The 21,082-nt window shown below is 34.8% G+C and overlaps 3 protein-coding genes across 3 annotated transcripts; 1 reads left to right on the forward strand and 2 right to left on the reverse strand.

Annotated features, from left to right (window-relative positions):
• The first annotated feature begins 203 nt into the window (after window positions 1-203).
• Tcs1 (Threonyl-carbamoyl synthesis 1) lies at window positions 204-9,392 on the forward strand. Its single transcript, XM_089243921.1, has 5 exons — window positions 204-504; window positions 2,640-2,820; window positions 5,783-6,017; window positions 8,441-8,577; window positions 9,253-9,392. Exons 1-5 carry the CDS (start codon window positions 417-419, stop codon window positions 9,305-9,307), a joined length of 696 nt encoding a protein of 231 aa, XP_089100047.1. The 5' UTR covers window positions 204-416; the 3' UTR covers window positions 9,308-9,392.
• A 705-nt stretch (window positions 9,393-10,097) lies between these two features.
• Window positions 10,098-20,992, reverse strand: GatA (glutamyl-tRNA(Gln) amidotransferase subunit A, mitochondrial). The gene is made up of 11 exons (XM_089243920.1): window positions 20,953-20,992; window positions 16,079-16,155; window positions 14,749-14,908; window positions 14,261-14,456; window positions 13,614-13,784; window positions 13,244-13,419; window positions 12,576-12,688; window positions 12,221-12,413; window positions 11,902-12,019; window positions 11,006-11,211; window positions 10,098-10,335 (listed from the first exon to the last, which is right to left on the reverse strand). Exons 2-11 carry the CDS (start codon window positions 16,112-16,114, stop codon window positions 10,145-10,147), a joined length of 1,560 nt encoding a protein of 519 aa, XP_089100046.1. The 5' UTR covers window positions 16,115-16,155; window positions 20,953-20,992; the 3' UTR covers window positions 10,098-10,144.
• Window positions 19,935-20,937, reverse strand: LOC149076385 (MICOS complex subunit mic25-a-like). The gene has a single exon (XM_089243922.1). It carries the CDS (start codon window positions 20,614-20,616, stop codon window positions 20,080-20,082), a length of 537 nt encoding a protein of 178 aa, XP_089100048.1. The 5' UTR covers window positions 20,617-20,937; the 3' UTR covers window positions 19,935-20,079.
• Window positions 20,993-21,082: the final 90 nt, after the last annotated feature.

Genomic DNA, 21,082 nt, shown 5'->3' on the forward strand with positions numbered 1-21,082 from the left:
GCACGTACCCTTCTACCGCATTTCAAAAGTTCCGAAGCATCGAAAATTGCATTACAATTTGGAGAATTCACAAAAATTTTAAATATATCGAAACATAAGAAAAAATAAGGGGGGGGGGAATAATAGTGGAATTCGCGTCTAAAAAAATCTTCCACTCCATTCAAGAAAGAGAAATGGACAACACGCAAAGCTAGTCGCTTCAAAGTCTACATGAATCTGATACAAGAGAGTTACAGCCGTACCGTTGTTTGTTGATTTCATCATCTGTATGTTTAACAACTTGCATTTGCACGTGTTGATGTCGCGCACGTTGTGGTCATGGCATGAGCATTATGTTGCACCCCGTGTTGTTTAATTAATTTATTATTATCATTATAATAAATTTTATGTTGCTTTTGTCCATATGACTGCTAGTTATGTCTCCCGCTAAGTCTTTCGCCGCTTTTAAAACCATGACAAAAGTCATCAAACTGAGTGGAAATGGCTGCAGCGTCGATGAAATAGGTACTCTACTCATAGTTTTCCCCAAGAATATTTTCAAATAGCCTACGCTTAATCTACATACCTCGAAACTTTATATGTTGATGATGCTTTATTATTGAAGAGTAACTTATTTGGTGTGATTCCTTATGCTTCTTGCTAGACGATATCGTGGCCCCCTCCCCACGAACGTCGTGCAGCACAGCCCGTTGGCGCTGTGGTGGTCATTAGTGACGAGCCCGGGTTCCAACTCCGCCGTCGGCTGAAGTTGGTTTTCTGTGGATCCCAATTTCGAGGTGCGAATGCAAGTCGATCTCACCCTTTAGAACAGCGGTTCTGAACCGGGGCTCCGTGTGCAACTCCCAGGGGCTCCGCGGCGACTCGAGGAAAATAAAATTAATCAGTAAATTTGATAGATAAGTAAATAAGAGAAGCCACAAGGTTCTGCCATAAAAATTATATACAAAAAAGGGGGCTCCCGTTTCAAACAGGACCTGCCATAGAAATTATATACTGAAAAGGGCTCCGTGAGTCAAGAAAGGTTGAGAACCGCTGCTTTAGCCACAGGGAACAACAGGCCTACGACGATACAGTTATTCAGTCATTGCACTTCAATCACCGTTAGAGAAATTGATAGCAGCACTACACATGACAAGCATTAAACAGTAACAAACTTCATGTTAGGTTCACATAGGATCACCAATAGTCCTCCTTTTTATGTCATTTCAAGCAACTTCTTGCATTTCGAGAAATTTGCCCTTTTGTTCTTTTGAGGTTTCCGGAATTATTTTTTTTCTGGGGAAAAAATCTTCTCCCACTTTTTTTTTCGCAAGCATTCATCAATAGCCATCGAAATCCCTCAAATTTTTTCAGTTTCTGCTTTTTTAAGAGTTGGGAAAAATTGTTGTGACTTGTTTTATTGGTCAGACTAGTGGTGCTATCTATTATGAAAATTGGGATAAGTGACATAATTAAGAGTATGCATAGGCATCCTCTTTTCTCAGTTTTTAAATCTGGTAATGCTAGGTTCACAACACATAAGCATATAATCCAACATGCACCAATTCATTTGTGGCGTCATCTCTCGCCCCCTTACACGCACCTCCTGATGTGTGGGTGGCAGAGGCGAAAAAAGGGGACAAGCGAACTGTTTTCCCTTGCGTGACCTACTTCTTCCTCAGAGTGTGTTGCTCTCGTGCAAGTGTATAGTTTCTCCTTTTTATAATGTGAAATTAATATTGTTAACCGATGTAAATAGTTTTCTAAAATTAAATGAACTTAAATATTATCAACCGTTTCATCAATTGGAGTCAGAATACATTTCGTCCATAATGTGTGCCATTTTTCTACAGTGGTGACCCGGACGTGATGTGAACACGTAACCTTCTGATCTGGAGTCAGATCAGAAGCCATTTCTCTGGATCATGAGGATCCATCTGGATCAGGAGCCATTTCTCTACACATTCAAAATTCCACAGAGGAATGGGGATAAGGTGCATGTGTGTGGTTTAGAGTAGTAGCAGGCCCCATTGACTGTGATTTATGGCGGGCGGGCCTCTGCATGGTGAATATATAGTGTAGAAGGGAAAAAATTATAAGAATCGTCCCAGTGCCCTGTCAGCCCCACCCTTGTATGTACCATGAACAATGTTGATAAGCCTATTGCTTGTAAGTTAATAAGTTGTGACCAACATGATAACTCATGATAAACTTGGTATCTGTTACAGCTTTTGTATCCCCTTTTGGTGATATGTTTCTTCTTTAACAAGAAAAATGTCCAAAAGCATGACAAGAAGTCACCAAGAACGAAAGTCATGTTCTTTTGGAGGATTTTTCCTATAATAGATTTTTACACTTTTCTTTCAAATTCTTCCCGAGATTGTTCTGCTGTAGCACTGATTGTTCTGCAACGTACGTTGCAGTTTTTTTTTTATTCAAACCGAGCACAACTCAGATCTATCACCATAGGCAATTTACTACCTAGTGAGTTGTGCCGGAAGTGTTAAGCACCTAACAGTCTGAGTGCGTATCTGGTGTTGTGTATGATTTTTCAGTGCTGCCATCTATATCGCATTGCAGTTTTGGCACATTCTGCTTTAGGAATCATTACACATGTGTTTTGCTGTATGTGATTCAATTTAAATATTTTATTTTCACAGCTGCAGTTGCTGCTGGTGTACTGAAATCTGGCAAGGTGATCTCGGTACCAACTGACACAATATATGGAATTGCTGCACTATCTCAGAATGCAGAAGCAATCCGAAGTATATACAGGATAAAAGCCAGGGATGAAAATAAGCCACTGGCGATTTGTGTTGGTGATGTCTCAGATATTCCAGAGTAATTTATCCCTTGTTATTAATCTCCATAGTTTACTGTGTTTTATCTGCAGGTGTTAATTGTGCAGGTTTGATGAGAGAGAAAACATCACATAATCTGTATATAGATGGTTTAAAATTATATACCCTTGTGCACCAAAATTTCACAGGAAGAACAAAAAAATGGCTTGTTTTAGCCATTAAATAACACATTGTTTCTCCGTTGAGAGCAGATTAGTGTATATTATTTTTTTAACAGCTGTAATATGCGCTCAAGAGGTTTTCAATATGAAACAATCAAAAAGTCACTTTAAAAAAAAGTTGATGTATGAGGTTTTTATTCTAAGCCATCGATATGCAAATTTCATCCGCTAAGCATGAAATCTTTGAGATTCAAAGAAGTTGTTGGATTTTCCTATTTTCATCTGTACGTACGACATCTGTATACTTTTAAAAAAAAATATTGATTTTTACAAATTAATTTTTAAAAACATTTGCCGTATACTCTCAGTAATCTGGTCGTGCACTAGTAGTCCTGCCCGTCCAGTAATCCAGCGTTTTTAGGTAGGTTTTCTTTGGCCATATAAGAGGGAAAGCATGTCACTGCATGTCTATATGCAGATTATTTTATTTAAATGAGCTTTTTCAATTAACTTCCAGTAATCTGTTGATTTCAATAATCCAATAATCTGATATATACCAGATTAGAAAGAGTCTATTGTATTTCTATTCTAGACCTCTCAGAGAAAAGTAAAACAGCTGCAGATAATATATAGCCAGGGTTGTCTGAAGTGTTTCGAACCTGTGGATGCTTGTCTTTAGCTTTATGCAGCTTATATTTTGATTTCTGAATCAATTCTGGGGTTTACTTGATACAAATTACAGTGGGTGGTGAACACCCGCAGCGTCTCTGGCTCCAATGCCACTGTATGTAGTGCTATATAACTCTGCAGTGAGAAATTTGGATGTTTTTCTTACCTATGAACTGCAGTAAAGATGCAGAAAAATACAATATGTGCATAATAAGTGTTATTCCTTTTCTTTTTCTCTGTGCATTTTCCAAACCCTTCACAAAATTTCAGGTCCAGGAAACAGGCACTTTACAAAATACACATGAACGAAACCATGAATTTGACATTTCATTTCTTTTGTAAAATATTTACAGGGTCATTCGGCTATCCACAAAATTATTTACTTTTCCCAAAATTAATGACCATTTTAACAAAAACAGGATCCTACAAAAAAAAAGTCTGGATAGACCCTTGTGAAGATATGGTGAGAAACGGCATGAAGAAACAAATAAAAACAGGGTTCAACAAATCAAGAAAAAATCGGAGTGCCACCTAAATATTTTATGAGCTGAATGTATTTCTTTTGCCTGAGCTAGTAATCACACATAGAAAACTTCAAGTGCTAATATCAACTTTTGGGTGACGGGGTCAAAAAGTCTCTGAATGTATCACCTCTTATATTTGTTTATTTTCTGTATGCTTGCCTACTCCAATTAGATCTTACTGTCTTGTTTGCCAACTAGGTCTTTAAACCTGCTTAGTGAAATAATATAATACTGATATGATAACAATAATAATAGTTTTTCTGATTTAATTCAAGTGCAGTTCAGATGACGATAATAACGGCTGGCGAAGCTAGGCCCTGCAGCATTTATTGATTCACAAATATTTCAATACATTTGTGTTGCGGTAGGCTGCTGCATTTCTTATTCATTTTTTAATATTTATATCAAGGATGAGGAGTCATGAGCTGTAGTGACAAAAAAAAGTGAAATAACATCTATGGTTGTAGCTGTAGCAATTTTACTAGGTTCTCTCTTTTTTTATGCTGCATTTGCATATTCACATGTAGGTATATTCTGCTCACAGTCACGTTTCAGCACTGCTATTTTTCAATTTTTTATAACAGTATCAAACTGATTCTATTGGCCCAAGGCTTCATGACAACTTCAAACCCAGCAGAGTTTATTTTTCTGGTAAATTTCATTTTACATTTTCGTACTTTTTATTTTTCAATTGTGCAGTACCAATGTAACATCCGTTCAATCCCATGGTTATAAAGCACATATGTGGGATGCTCTTTGGATTATTAAGATATATAACATATATTTAGATTATTATTGTGTCATGAAGAAAGGAGGATGAAAAAAAAATGGGTGAGCAGTGAAAAAAGCTTTTCTTTTATTTCCCTGCATTATGCATCGGGATACAACCAAATGTCTTGTTGCCCAATAAAGGCTACTAAATTCCATTTTCACCTAACTTTTTAATTGCCATGGTGACCTGGTACTTAGGATTTTTCAGACCCTGAATAAGTACAGGGATAGAAACAATGATAAAAAATTAACAAAACAGATGTTGTGCCACCTATAAAAATACACACTGCGGAGATGATATTAAACAATTATGTGATAAAATAGCGGTTTTGTTGTGGTCAAAAAGGTCAACAAAATGCTGTGTACTGGGAAATGGCTGTTTCTTCCATTTTTGAATGAGGATTAGGGCCGTCATTTTGGGAGGGGGGGGGGGATTTAAAAAATAGAATATAGAAATGAACAAACAAGGTTGTTCAAGGTATGAACAATAATATATACTACATATATTGAGTATATGTTCTTTGTTCCCCCCCCCCCACCTGGAAAAAGTCGAAGTGACGGGCCTGACGAGGATATCTTCTTCAATATATTGTTAAAAATAACCATGAATCTCTAAAAGTAGTGATAGGCTTATTGTGAATATTTCTGTATCTTCCAGCTATGAAAGGCAATATAGTAGATGTGCTCTTTTTTGTAAAATCGCAAAAAAATTGCTCAATCTTTTATACAGGAAACTCTGCAATACCATGTCTTGTTATACCATGATTAGGATATATTGTGAAGGTGCCATCACATCCCTTCTCCTATTGTTTTACGACAATAAATTACTCACTCTTGAAAAATAGTTTCAAAAATGCACCATTTTTCTTCTTTTTAGGTGGGGCAAAGTCAATTTCCCAAAACCTTTGTTAAACAGCTTACTTCCGGGACCAGTGACTGTGGTGGTCGAGCGTCAGCCATCACTGAATCCAAAATTAAATCCTGGCAACAAATTAATTGGTATTCGCATTCCTGGTCTTCATTTCATCCAAAGGCTGTGCAAGTTTTGCAATGAGCCTCTTGCATTGACAAGCGCTAATGTCAGTTCAGAGACAAGTACTCTCTGTGTAGAGGTAATGTTAATTTTTAATCTACAAAAATTAAATCCGATATGAAACTTTTGTTGAGCAAAATTGAAAATAAATGTATGATCTGCATGTATAACACTTTTGAACACACAGTTGCATAAAGGTTACCGGAATGGTTCTTTGGTAGGCAATCACGGTGTGATGTATATTTACACTCCTAAATACCGCTTACAGAAAAACTTCTGCATTCATTTTGCAACTGGTACCATTGAGTGATTTAAAAACCTTGTGATCGTTTGTTGGTTTCTGTGTGATGGTCGAAGTTCAGATCATGAGAATTTAACTGCTCTTGGAAGACTGTTGAAGAACTTATGCATTTGACTGAGATGTGTCCAAGTTCCTGGAGTTTTATGGATTTTGAGCAACCAATTGGAAATGAAGAGTTGCAACGAATTTTTTTTCATAAGCACAGTCACTTGCAAGTGGTTTTGATCAGTCGGAAGCCTTTAAAGCACAAATTCAGGGTTCGTACAGTCCTTGAAAAAAAAAATCATTTTCAAGTGCGTATAAGTGCTTGAAAAAAAAAAAAATTGTGTAAATTTCTTCCATCAACTTTTGGCCCCCTTCGACTAAATCCCCCCTCTAAACCATATCAAGGCATATGGTTATGCGTACGTGAGGTATTTCTATGCATAAAAAGATGCCTAAAATCTGCAGCAAAACACTGCGCCTAAGATATTGCTTCAAAATATTTTAAACTATTGAATTAATGAATGGCAGTTGCATATATGTGGACTGGCCATATTTCCTTGATAAAAATGCGAGAAAATCACCAATTGTCACCAAAAATTATGCTAAAGGTAGACAAAGTTGCCAATTATTGCTAAAACTGCTGAAAAAACACCAAAGGCAAAAAAAATGAAGCACCATTACATTGAAGCAGTAGATTTAAATGAATTCTATGGGGGGGGGGACGTTAATATGAAAATACTTAGTCATAATTATCATAATATAATTTATAAGATTAGAAAATTTTAATACTTTATTTCAGTAAAGAATAAAAATTTCAATAGGCTTTGTTGAAAATATATGGAAAATAATGGGACATTTTTTCATAAAAAGTTGGGATGACGATGACCAAAATTACATGAAAATATGGAAATGACCCAGGAAAAGAAGTCATAATATATAATTACATGCTTTCTGATTCTTTTTATCAAAGACAAATTTTAATACTATTTCAAACATAAAACGATTTCTGCTTAAATGTCATTTGCATACTAAGGCTTTTTTTAAAAGCAAGACCTTCAGAACTTGACATTGCCTACAAACTGAAATGAGAATTGTAATTGTTTTAAAAAATGATATTCTTTAATTAACATTTCTTCCTCAGACTCAAAATTGAAAATAAGTAAATGTCAAACATAAATTTCAAAAATCCAATTAATTTTTCATTTTTTTTTTAAATCCTGATTTTTATCAACCGCGATATAGAAGTCCTTGAATTTTAAAATTTTGCCTAGAAAAGTGCTTGAGTAGTCCTTGAACTTTTTTTTACTTTCAAAGAGTATGAACCACATGAAATCTTGCTCTGTATAGCTCTTTTCATTCATAATTACTCACTGAAAATCGTCCACAGGCAGGAACTTCAAAAAACCAAAGAAAAGCTTTTTTTTTTTTGCTGTCTTCCAAAATCAGTTCAGTGATGTTTTTATTTTTCCAGGATACTTTTTTGAATGAGGTTCATCTGCAAGAAGATTTTTCAAGTGTCAAAGGAGAAAAACTACTCGTAAACTTGTATTTTTCACAAATCAGCTTCTGTATAAGCCAGTGTTTCTCAAATTATACGTCACTGTTCCTAGCGGTGTTGCCAACCTATGTCAAGGGCGCCGCGAGGAGTTGGAGACATTGATTTGTGTGCCTATTTATGCTTTAAAGTGGTTCTTTTATAGGCCTAAATGTGGAAATATCTACTAAACTATTTTGGGGAAATGCAGATCAATCATGAATTACATTAGGGATCCACGATGACAAGAGTTTGAGAACCACTGATATAAGCTGTTTCAAGCATTATAGCTGTTTTCCATGCCATTCTCCTCAACAGTAAACAAAATTTTTACTCTCAGGTTTTTCCAACTTTTCAGTCAATTGCAGAACAAGTGAAGCAATCAACAAAAAAAAATGTTTTATGACATAACTTCACTCAACAGACTAATGCAGGAGGGGAGAGATAATAACCTACTATAACAGGCCTACTCACCAGAGACATTTGTGACGAGTTCATAATAGATATGTTAAAATAAAATTAATCCCTTTAATTTCCAAAATAGAATTGAGTCTGGCCAACTGATGCTTCTATAAAATATTCTGAATTCTGTTGGCCATATATATGTTCTTGCTTTAAAAAAACTATTTCCATATTGACAGCTAAAACAGGTGATAATTAGGTTATTATTAAATTCCCATAGGAATTCAAAGATTTGTGGCCAAGTCTCGACCTGGTTATAGATGGTGGCAAGCTTGGTTGCCTAGACCCAAAAAGATTAGGTTCCACTGTCGTGGACCTATCGATCAAAGATCATTATAGAATAATAAGACCTGGGTGGTAAGTAAATCTGCATTGTTTCCTAACTTCCAATTCAAATTATTGAACTAATGGCATTTTATTTTTGTCTCCAAAATTAAGGGGTATCTTGTATAAAAAAAATTCCCATGTCATCTTATATTCAAAGTCATCTTTTAGTAATATAAATACTTATCGCAGAAAGATTTTGATTTTTAAAAAAAACTGGCAATAAAAGACCAACGGGTACTCTTCCATTATAACCATACCAGTTGGTTCTTTATTTGTCTTGGCAAATTTTCTTTTTGAATTTATGCCTCCAGTTAAGTGTTAAATATTTTCTTTAGTGTAATGTCTATAAATTTGTTGTCTTTTTTTTTCATTTGTAATTAGTTCAGGTCTTTTTACAAAGGATACCTGAAACTGTAAATATAGTTAAGAACAGCTTTTGTGACCTAAACTGCTGAGTATTTTACGAAGCATCAGTATATTTTATCTAGCTTGCAAATCTTCAAATTCATGAAGTATTTCATTTTTTAAAAATACAACCTAGGATATGAACTCTAGCATAATACTAAATGTATAGTTATAGGACTAGATAAACCCCAAACATTGATTAATGGTCTGCATCTGTACCAATGATGTTTTTATGACAAATATAATTCATATAGTTGTTTATAAGTGTAAAAAATTTGATTTTTCTTAACTCTTTTTCAGCTCACTTGAAAATACAGAGAAAATATTAGAGTGTTTTGCACTTCAAAAACTATGAATGTAACGTGTACTGATGTGATTAAAGATTCTCTTTACTCATATTGTATATACCATGAAATAAATGTTACTCTCTTTTTTTTTTATTCTGTTATACTAAATAATTTATTGTGTTTTGGGATAGTCTAATTAGATCAGAATCTATATAACTTAGAGGTCATTGTTTGTGTTCGCAGTCCATTTGTACATCTATTCAAAATCTAGAATCAATAACTGCTTGCGCAACACGTTTTTGCCATGTTCATAATCTTTGAATATGAAATTGATTTAACTCTTGCTTAAACTCTCGATGTGTTTGGATTGTGAAATGAATCTGACCAATAATATATGAACATTGGTTTAAAAGTTTTTTTTTTTCGATTTTGAAAGATGGTTAATTTAGTCATCTGATGCTGTCTTCATAAGGCTTTCATTTTTCCGAGAACAGTTATGATGGCATTCCCCCCCCCCTTCCCAGCAGCAATGGTGGAGCTGACTGATATAATGTATAGTCGTATAAATATGAATTGACATGATCATCATCATGCCCCACGAAGCCTTTCAAATCTATCTCCGCCTATATATGAAAATTGAAAAAAAAACCAGCATTTATTTTAAATGAATCAAATATATCATCATTATGCATTGTATATGACAATGATTCATCACTATTCAAACCGGATACTGATTTTAGTATGATATAAAAGTGACAGTGTTCTGAGTTAGTCAATTGATACAGTCTAATGTTATTAGACACACGTATTATATGGTTTGGATAGAATGAACAAAAAAAATTTGCAATAACCAATGTATTATAACCATTCTTATGGATGTAATTTTTATTCTGCAAAATAAATATCTATAGGACACTTCTATGAGTTACGATATCATCATCAGAAAAATGTTCAAGATATGGGAACTTGACTCGTTGTTCTAACCACTTAGCTACTGTCAACAAGACCTTTTCTTCAAATGGTTTGCCAATCAGCTGGAGGCTCAAAGGCAAGCCTTTCTGAGATAACCTGCAAGGGATACTGACAGCTGGAAGACCTGTAAATATACAATTTGAAATTAATACAGCTTGAAAAAAAAGTCTTCATTATCATCATCATTTTGGGCTTATCATTAAGAATATCTGGATTTTTCAGGATATATATAAAAAATTGTTGGATACTAATTTCAATTTTCAAAGTCTCAGGTAGATGAAAATACAATTTTACCACATATCAAGTCTGGTAATATTGTCATACAGTAATTTACTATCAAATGAATTGGGGTGGAAATGAAGGCACAAGGTGGTCGCTTCAGGCTTGTAGGGGAAAAGAACTTGTTATTTGCGTTCTTTCTTAAAATTGAACCTGTGGACCTGTCTGCAACCTTCATGGAGGTAGATGAGCATCTCATCACTGCATCCCTCTGGCACTTAATGAAAAATACACTATTTACACTAAGGGTTCCTCAATCATGTTAAAAATAAGTAAGAAACAAAGACCAAAAAAAAATCCAGACAAGGTGGGAAAGTTCTACATTCCTGCTTAAATGTTTTAATAAATTGCTGTGTGCCAAGAATATTTGATTTTTACTACAGTCTGAAATCTTTTTCCAACATCTTAGCTGTTTTAATACAAAGACACTCTAGCCTACAAAGTTATGAATAAAACGGCATGATTTTAAATATGAATTTTTTAACACTCGATATTCAGAACAAAACACTAGTTACCTGCCATGTTGACAGGCTGAGTACAATAGTCTTGTATTGCACTATGCTCTCGATTGGATTTCTCATTCCATTTCGAATATAGAATAGCGTGGCTAAGAGTGACTGGTGTTAAAAGTAAATCTATGCCAGCACCATAAACACCATCAAAGTCTTGACAAATAAGTCTTCGAACTTTAGTTGCCTTGGCAAAATACTTCTCATAATTGCTATCTCAAAGAAAAGGAATATCAAAAAAACTTGAGATTAGTAAAAAGCAAATAAATTCTCTTTCCTATGTTAGGCTTAGAAAGTTTATAACAAATTGTATACAAATTATAAAATCAACACTACTAAAATGCTGTGACTGCATCTGAAACATAGTAGAACCTCTCTTATTTGGCCTAATTGGGATCAAGGGCTAGCCAGTTCAGAGAAAATTTGGATAAACAAGGGAAATATTCAAATAATCAGGTAATCAGGTAAGGAAAATTTTTTTAAGGATGGTGTATAGAATAATTTGAATTAAGGAGGAGCGGTTGAGTAAGGTTGTAATGTAATTTCAATCACTGTGTATTTGCTGACGTATTAGTTTAAAAAGTGTGAAATATGGGGTGAAAATCATACACCTGTATTAAGTGTGATTAAATCTAAACAATGCATGCAAAATAGAGCTACGTCTTTTATGCCGAAAAACCCAGATTTTTGGGACAATGGACATGTTTGGTTACTGGCATATTGGACACCCTGTTTTTCCAATCCATTACCAAATAAATGTCATTTAAATATTTGCAGGTCATCGGAAATCGTTCTTTCATATTTTTTAAAAGTATGAGTTAATAAATTATGTTAATCAGTGTGTTGGTTAAAACAACAAAATACTTTGATTGAGAAAAATACAAAAATAAACTGGATGAAACCTTTTCAATAGAAAATAGTTTCCTGCTAATATTCTTTCTCTCACAACTGCACCAAAGCCTTCATGTCTTGTTGCAGCGAAAAGATGTTCTGCAGAAGTTTCAACATCTGCTCTGTGACCTCCGAGAATTAAATATATATATATTCCATGGTTAAAACTTTCTTGATAAGGTTACATAAAGAAATATTTTCTCATTTTACAAATAAAAAAATCATACAAGAAATTCAAAAAGAAAACATTAAAAACTGCTTTTCATTTTGCATAAGAAAATATGTATTTATAGTAGACAAATGGATAAAATAAATTTTAATGGCAATTACCAAATTCAATTCCATCGTAACGGGCAAAGTTGGATGCAACATCACAACAGGAGAGCACTGAATAACATACAATAGAATATTCTGTATGAGGCAAAGAGACTCTAGTAACTTTAGCACCTCCGTCAGATAGCATACCAGCAATGTTTTCCCACAAACTGATTACCCCTGGAGACATTTCGGGACATTCATATTCCTGAAATGTTTCAGTAGAACTCAGTAATTGAAATGTAGAAAGAAAAAAGGGTAATTGTTCGTGAAGTTTGTCATTTATCATTCACTTTGTGATTTAAGCTTTCCTAAATGTCTATCAAAGAAGATATGCGATAAATATAATATATATTGCAAAAGCACAAACCTTGGGAATACCAATATGAAGACTAGCTACTGATATGTCATCAGGAATTGAAAATGACTTTGATTCTTTCCTCACAGTTGTTGAGTCTTGGCTGTCACATCCAGAAACACAGCCTATAAAATCATATAAAACTTACTGTTGTTATATAGTGAGCTGTTCAATAACAATATAATTAGCCCTTTAAACACCACATCAGAAATCACCGGGCCCCCTGTAAAATGCCAAATAATTTTTAAATGAAGTAGGTTTTTTTCTAATTTTCAACAGATGCAAAGTATGGAGCATAGGTAAAAGTGTTTCATTGAGAAATAAACTTCACAAAATATCTGGGCTGGTGAATGCTAAAATAACAGACTTTAAAGAAGGCTAGATAGCTTGTCAATGCTGGTTAAAAGATTTGCTCATGCTTTTTTAGTCACTTTTTTTTCCAAGAAATTATATTAATGTTTTGTCTGCGATGATATTGTAGAAAAAAAATGTCAAATTCAGCACTATGGAATTCTTGTTGGCAATAGATCATTAGTGAAAAAGTTCCCTATTCCCCTCTCCATAACATTAAAAAATATAACTGTTATTTCACAATCATAAAAGATGAAAAAGTAGCTCTGGCTTCTTAAAAAGTTCTGAAATACAGGTTAATGTGTAACCCAAAGTATAATATATGTTACCTAGTATGGAAATTATATCATCTACATTTCTGGCTAGAATACCAGGAACATCAAGAGAATTGCAGAGAGGAATCAAACCATGCCTTGAGACTAGCCCATACGTTGGTTTCAAACCAACTACTCCGCATAATGATGCAGGGCTTCTAGTTGAGCCTCCAGTGTCGGATCCAAGGGCCCTGTGCGTGCGTGATAAAAGAGACAAAAGTGTCAAAAAAAAAATTTTCATCATAATTTGTACAACCAAAAAAAAAAGAATTGTGATTTACAGATTTAAAAAATATGCTTCTGGTTATGTTAGACCAATAAATTCAAAAAACATTTACTTATTCATAATTACATAATTTAGAAAAATAATTTTGCTGCTTTTTACCCAAAGCAGCTGCCAGTAGCAACAGCAACTGCGCTTCCTCCAGAACTTCCACCACAAATAAGGAAGTCTTTCTTGTCTCTGTCACAAGGAAATAATTTTGAGCCATCGTTTACTAAACTTGATATCCATGGATTTTTGGTAGGTCCAAAAGCCGAGTCAACAGTACCAGACCTATTATAAGAATAATCAAATGTAGAACATATAACTCCAGGTATAATAAACATTGATGTTAATGTGTGAACTATATAATATATGTGCAAATGGGTCTACAAGAAATAAATAAAATTTTAACCCCAAAGCATGGGGAAAAAATTACGTGAAATGTCATCTAAACAGAGGTTTTCTTTTACAGAAATGATACAAGAAGCAATCGTTTCAAGTCTTGTACTAATTTCTGTATAAGAAAATGATAAGACAACTCATATGATGTTTTTCACCCTTCTTAACTTCATATAAACTCTGTTGTGTTGATGCTTTATTGTTATAATTTATCAAATGAAATCCTAAAAAATCTCAAGTGTATCTGACTAAATGAATGATGCTGTAGAAAGCTGAGACACGTGTTATTAATGAATGATATGCAAAAATGAAAACAATGTCATAAAAAATACATGCTATTTAATGGGGGGGGGGGGGGGGAAACTTGCCCCATCGCAAATTCATCCATGTTAGTTTTGCCGACCATGACTGCTCCAGAATCAGTTAACCTCTGCACAACAGTTGCATTATAAGGAGCAACATAATTTCTCAGCATCTCTGATGCACATGTTGTTTTTATGCCTTTTGTGTTGAAATTGTCCTTATAAGCAAGCGGAATACCATCCAGAATCCCTAGTCTACCTCCTTTGAAAAAAAAGAAAACACATTTTATGAAAAACATATTCACAAAAAAAAAATTCTTCTGAAATGTAATGCAATAAATACAGTGAAATTATTTTATAATGTGGTTGTTTTAATACAATTGAATGGGAAACAATTTGTTCCAAAATAGCAACAGGCTTCATCAGAGAAATGATTATTAAACAATAATATAACAATCTTGGATCCAAGATTAAAACTGAAATGAAAATGTTTGTCACATCGTTTTTGGAAAAAAAATGTAATTGTACCAAAGCCTATATATACATCATAATACCGTGTTTGATCCTGTGATCTGCAGCTTTAGCTTGACTCCTTGCAACATCATCAGTCACAGTAACAAATGCATTGAAGGACTTGGTATCATTTATTCTTTTCAAGCACAATTCACATAATTCTAGCGCTGTGATTGCACCGCTCTCTAGTTTCTTGGAGATCTAAGAATTTGAAATCAGTAAATTCTATCATGCTACTTCAACAAAAATTATTATAAGGTTAAAAAAAAACTTTCAAGCCACAATTTCTCTCATTCATGTTTTAATCATGATATATCTCCATCAACTTCTAAAAAAAAATACCACTCAGCTTTGCTTTGTGTCATTCAATGCTACAATTTACATTACAATTCAAGTATTCTTCTCATCTACAACACATTGATGTATGTGATACTTTATAAAATGTGGACATCTCACACACTTATTTCATAAAATTGTATAAATGATGGCATTCTAAATACAGACATCCAATAATGTTAATATTGGCTACACACTTTGGGAAAAAAATAACTTGGTCTAGGATATGAAACATTTACACAGCCTATAAAATTTTATCTCGGAAAAATTTCTATCTTTGTTACTTAATTTGTTATGGATTTTTTAATATTAAGACAAAAAAATAAATCTATTTTCATTCTCAAAAATCATTTCTGGATACAAAGTCATTATAGGTATGGTGGAGCAGTGGTTCTTAACCAGGAATCCTTTTAGCGATTTTAAGGAATCTGTGTGAGCTTGGATGAGATAAACAATTAACTTGTTTTTACATAATTTTGTGCTGAATATTATTCCATAAAAGGGTTTGTGGCTTTCATCTCACTAACACAAAGGGTTCATGGAATAAAGAATGTTAAGAACTCCTGATATAGAGACAAACATTTTCTGAAAATAGTTATGTATAATTAGAGTTATTTCGTTCAAAAATTTATATTAAAAAGAGAGGTTTTTCAGGACTAAAACTGAACCCACATTTTGCCAATGCCCTTTGCACCATAGGTCCAATCTTATGTCTGAGGGCCTAACATGCGCCTACAAAAGTAGTCATCTCAGATATCTGCCTAGCAGACACAAGCACAAAAAAAAGTTAACTTACCCATTCGCTAGAAAAAAACATTGCTGTCTCATATAATGTCAGCCCGAAAAATGGGAAGGGGGGGGGAAATGATTTTGAAGATTTCAATTATTTTTCATTGTAACTTATGCATCTTATAAATGTTTCTGTCTAAAATTTGTTGTTTCTTTAGCTGTTTTGGTAGTCCTCGAGTGGGTGGGGATTGACTTACATATTAGTATACACAATAACATTATAACTCTTATGCTAATTGAACTTACCTCAAATATGCTGCCCAGCAAATTTTTTTCTAACATCTTTTCAATGTCATTATTGAATAAATAGACATAAAAAAAACCTGTAGAAGTAAAAAGTAAGAATATTTATAATAAATCACTTCAACAATGTATATGCAGCTAAAAATATTTTTATGAGATTACTCTCGTACTTGATTCAATTTCTACATTTATGTGTCACTAATCTTCTTGTTTGTGGCACATATTCACTATTGAGAATGAGTGAGGAATGTGTGTGTTAGCAAGCATAAGAATAAGTGACAGCAACTCGTTTTGTATAAAGTTCTTTTACCAAATATTATGTAGTCACAAATTGTAAAAAAAATTGAAATTAATGACATGAGATTTCATAAACCCCAGGCTTAAAGTTTTTTTTTTAAACCCCCTTGAAGCATTGTGATTGCTTCTGATGCTGTATTTCCTAAAAGGAAGTAGCCGCACGAAGGACTTGTGGCAGATGGCAGCACTACACATATTACACAAGCATTACAGAGAAACAACAAAACTTCACGTCAGGTTTCACTACACGTACACGCACATTCCCGCATGTACCGATTCGTTGGGGGGTTCCGCGGGTGGGGGGGTGCATGTGTGGTGTAGTAGTAGTAGGTAGGGCCTCCAAAAAATGGCTCGGGGATCCATGATGTTCTTAAGTCAGCCACCTCGTTGGGCAATTTGCCTGTTGTGGCGTTGTATTTGTATTTGTAATTTAAATACACTCTTTCAGGCCTATCATTGGAAAATCTCAAAAACAATGACAGAGGCTCACACAAAAAAAGTCACAGCGACTTCTTTATTAACCTTTGTTACCTCAGGCAGGAGTAACGCCCATTCTTTCCAGAAAAAATTCTAGTTACTTTGCCCCCCACTACCACCTAATATACATAAGCTTCTGTTTCTATCGTGAATAGCATTAATGTCAATAATTCGGCCCAGTAAAATTTTTAGTCCCCCCATGTCAATTTTACATCCTACAAGCTGTGAGTTAGCAATACTAGGCAAGGATTAGAAGTGTTTCCCAACCTTTTTTTAGACCATGCCCCACCAAAGCATATCTAAAATCCCGATGCCAGTGGAACACAACATTAAGAAGCCTTAATCAAACCCCTTCCACTGAAACAGAAGAACAAAAGAAAGAAGTCATCAAGAAATTGTTAAAAAATTTGAACTGATACAAAAAAAGAAGGGAGCTTAGAAAGTTCCAAGTCTTTTCATATAAAAACTCAAATTACCACCTTGTGGTGTGTGGGTCCTACATTGGGAATCACCGGATTAGGGATGTAGGATGTACAAATGAGTGTGCACACTGTGTCACCACAGTGATGGTCGGCTGAAGTTGGTTTTCTGTGGTTCTCCCAACTTCGAGGCACAAATGTTGGCCGATCTCCTTGTTCTAAAAAGTCTTGCCACCGAGAACAACAGGCATGCAACTATTCAATCATTACACTCCACTCATAGTTAGAAAAACTGATGGCAAATGGCAGCACTACACATAACAAGCATTACACAGAAACAAATCCATCAGGTTCACAACACGTACACGCACATTCCAACACGTATCGATTCTTTAGAAGTTCCACAGGAAATATGGACGAGGTGCATGTGTGATTTAGTAGCCGTGGGATTCAAGCACAAATGTCAGAGAACCAGCTGTCTGTATCTTTTATAAAAAGGTAGAGACTGACATCTCTCGTATGTCGCCATCTGCTGGATCAATGATCACGAGCTGTTAGCTGAGTTAGAACCTGACAGTCTATTTTCCAGTCCAGTTCAGCTTTTTATGCTCTGGTAGGAGGAAAAGATGATTTTTGTGCTTCTGTAGTGTGCTTGGATTTGAGGGGACAGTTTTATTGCTGAAACCTGTTGAATTTTTCTTTCAAAATTTCATCTGTATATTGTATCTAGTTTGTACCTTGCACAAAAGGAATTGGTAAAAACAGCATATGAAGGCATTTTCTTTTTTAGGTTGTTTTTTTTAAATATATTTTGATTGCCTTGAGCAATGGGAGTGACACAAGCACATGCACCTTTTCAAACATGTTATGAAAGGATGCGTTCAAAATAAAATTCACTGCTGTTTAATCTGTGGTACATCTTTCTGTCTCTTTTGCTCTTTTACTTAAGAGAATTCAATCATTAAGGTCTTTCTTTCTGAGCTGAGGGTGAAAGAGAAACTTCATTTTGTTAAATTGTCTAGTGAACCAGTCTTAACTTCAAAACACATACAATCAAACCCCTCTTTTGTGGACACTGGCCAGACATTTCATGCCATGCACCACTCAGGCTCTATCGACCATTGTAAATTTTAGCTATTGCTCCCAATGAGAGGCTGGGCAGAGTCGGGTGCTTCATTATGCATGCAAACCCATATAAATACACAAATATATATAGAGCACATTTTAAAAAAATAGATTTAAAATGTTACGTTTAAAAAATTCCCAGAATAAAAAATTTATGTCTATGGCTTTGTAGATCTAGTGAGCCTTTTGTTGTTTACTATGGCCAGGCCTATGTATTCATACTCACTCTCAATTAATTTGTTCCTAATTTAGTGACCTCCCCCTCCCCTTGACTTTCAAGACTCTAATTACACTAGACAATAATGAATTGCGTCCAGCATCAGAATATACAATTCCAAATGATTTTGTGTGTGACATGCTGAACATAAATATCACCATGAAAAAGTTTTCTGGCTTTTGTTTTTGAGATATTACCCTAACAGAGTTAAAAGGTGCTTTATGAGCGTAATTGTATGGTGAAAAAGTGGTAAGGACCACAGAACATTACGAGGGCAAAATGATCAACCTCGATGCTGGCTGACTACTGTTGGATGATTGTGAGCTCATGTTCAGTACAATCACAATGCAAAACAAAATACGTGTCAGATAGGCCTACAGATAAACAAACTATTGTTCCTCAACAAATTTGTATTCCTGTGTATATTAATATTACACCTCTATATATATTGGTGATGTCTCTTTGTTATTTCTGTATATTTTTTTCATACAGGGCGATTCTATAATTCCCCCTTGGCGCATTTTACTGGCGAACTGTTGATCCTAGAAACATACTTCCAATAAGAAAAAGTATAAAAATAATGTGTAGCCCTTAGATACATCATTCACGTTGCAAGTTGTTTTTGTTTCTGTATCTCTCCTGAGGCCAACAAAGGAAATTCTACGTTTCCAAGTGCGATATTCACTAAGATATTCCAATTTGAAAAACAGAGGAAAGTTGGGATAAAAACAGCATTAAAACTTTTGTTTTTTGAATATCTCAGTAAATATTGCACTTAGAAACATGGAACTTTCTTTGTTGACCTCAGGAGAGACGGCAACAACTTTCTAATTGGATTTTTGAGCACAGGGTGTCCAAATTAAAAGTCACTTTTTTTTCAATTTTAATAGCTATACAACCCCTTGCAACATGAATGACACATCTGAGTACCACAGGTTATTTGGATACTTTTTTTTAACTGGCAGTATGTCTCTAGGATCAATGATTTGCCAGCGAATTGCAGCAAGGGGAATTAAGTTATCACCCTGTATATATAGTACTTATTACATTTCAATGTATTCACATTACATATATATTAAATGTGCGATTTCAGAGAAAACCGTGCCAATCCAGCTTTTTTACATTCAAATTCATGCTCAGTACAGTGAATTGCATAAGAAATGGCTATACATAGAGATTTCGTCGAAATTTGTTGTCCAGTGCTACTAAAACTGTTGTTCACACAGGAAATACAACTGTGAAACATTAGATACCTCAAAATCGGTTAAAATAAGCATCAAAATATCTCAACGACTGTTTCAATCAAAACAAAAAAACTCAAATATAAATATTAACAAAAGGATGTTTTATTTTGAATCAACCATAGGCTACATCAGTAACTGAGAAAAAATTTACTATTAGCGTAATATAATCCTATATATAAGTACTTCAAAAACAACTTTGGCTGTCACATATTACTATGCACACAATCAAGTGAGGGAAGTGATAACATTGAGACGGGTCTGATCTAAGCAATTCATGTAGTCCCTGACGCACTTTGAACAATTCAGAGTTTCGTTGATGTTGCTCTTGTAGCATATCTCCACTTGTTCTTGCAGTTCTGGGCACACTGGGGATAGGGTTTTCCTCTTCAGGAAACTCTCCTCGACCTCAGTCGCCTTGGCGGAGAAGCGATCCTCGGCGATATCCATCAGCTCTTTATTCTGTTTCTTCAGCTCCCTGAACCTCTTACCCCAGGATTGCTCGGCTTTCCTGAATTCCTCGTTGAACATCTTGCGCTGCTCCAACGTCGTCGAATATGCGTCGGCTGCCGACATCGGAGGAGGAGGAGCTGGTATCGCCCTGGTCACACTAGGAAGCTCTTCTTTTTCTACGTTTTTGTCGGCTTTTCCGTCTTTTTTACCCTGGTCGGTTTTTAATCTCTGCACGACCGACTCCGACACCTGAACGATACCGACAGTGTCGTCGTTAACCACGGTGACACGACGGGACGGCGAATTGCCCATTATTGCCAGCAAAATTACTATTTAAAAGAAACTACAATACCTAAATTAAAAAACAAAAACGAGTTTCACAGTTAATGCATGGGAAATATGAACAGAAATTATTGACGGAAATATTTCCCAATGTCAAGCCGTGGTTGCTACTACATGTGACCGAGATGAAAGATGCCAAATCCAGCGCCAACCTTCCCTCGTAAACATGCAAAATCATTCAGATTATTTGTTTTTCCATCAAAAAAAGATACAAGTCTCAATGTTTATAACATCAATGGTAACTGTTCGTAATTTCAAAGATAAATATTCACAATATGAATATAAAGGATAAATGAGAGTACCTACCGATAATTGGCCAAATATGACGCCAAATCTTTCTTGTTTATAGAGGAAGAGGGAACTCCCTTATTATAATACAAGATTTTAGCTGGTAGGGCTATTTGCTGCACAAGTCTGTTGACTTTCTCTCACTTCC

The sequence above is a fragment of the Pholcus phalangioides genome, unplaced genomic scaffold, assembly GCF_987345545.1.
Source record: "Pholcus phalangioides strain wild (caught in Gottingen) unplaced genomic scaffold, Ppha-v1.0 ptg000015l_1, whole genome shotgun sequence".
Taxonomy (NCBI): Eukaryota; Metazoa; Arthropoda; class Arachnida; order Araneae; family Pholcidae; genus Pholcus; species Pholcus phalangioides.

Excerpts from the sequence above, each read along its gene's own strand:
- LOC149076385 (XM_089243922.1), bottom strand. The coding sequence starts at position 20,616 with ATGGGCAATTCGCCGTCCCGTCGTGTCACCGTGGTTAACGACGACACT.
- Tcs1 (XM_089243921.1), top strand. The coding sequence starts at position 417 with ATGTCTCCCGCTAAGTCTTTCGCCGCTTTTAAAACCATGACAAAAGTC. Across the intron at positions 2,821-5,782 it reads GATGTCTCAGATATTCCAGA|GTGGGGCAAAGTCAATTTCC; the intron begins GTAATTTATCCC and ends TCTTCTTTTTAG. Across the intron at positions 8,578-9,252 it reads AGAATAATAAGACCTGGGTG|CTCACTTGAAAATACAGAGA; the intron begins GTAAGTAAATCT and ends ACTCTTTTTCAG.
- GatA (XM_089243920.1), bottom strand. The coding sequence starts at position 16,114 with ATGTTAGAAAAAAATTTGCTGGGCAGCATATTTGAG. Across the intron at positions 14,909-16,078 it reads TGCTGGGCAGCATATTTGAG|ATCTCCAAGAAACTAGAGAG; the intron begins GTAAGTTCAATT and ends TCAAATTCTTAG. Across the intron at positions 12,414-12,575 it reads TTCATATTGGTATTCCCAAG|GAATATGAATGTCCCGAAAT; the intron begins GTTTGTGCTTTT and ends GAAACATTTCAG.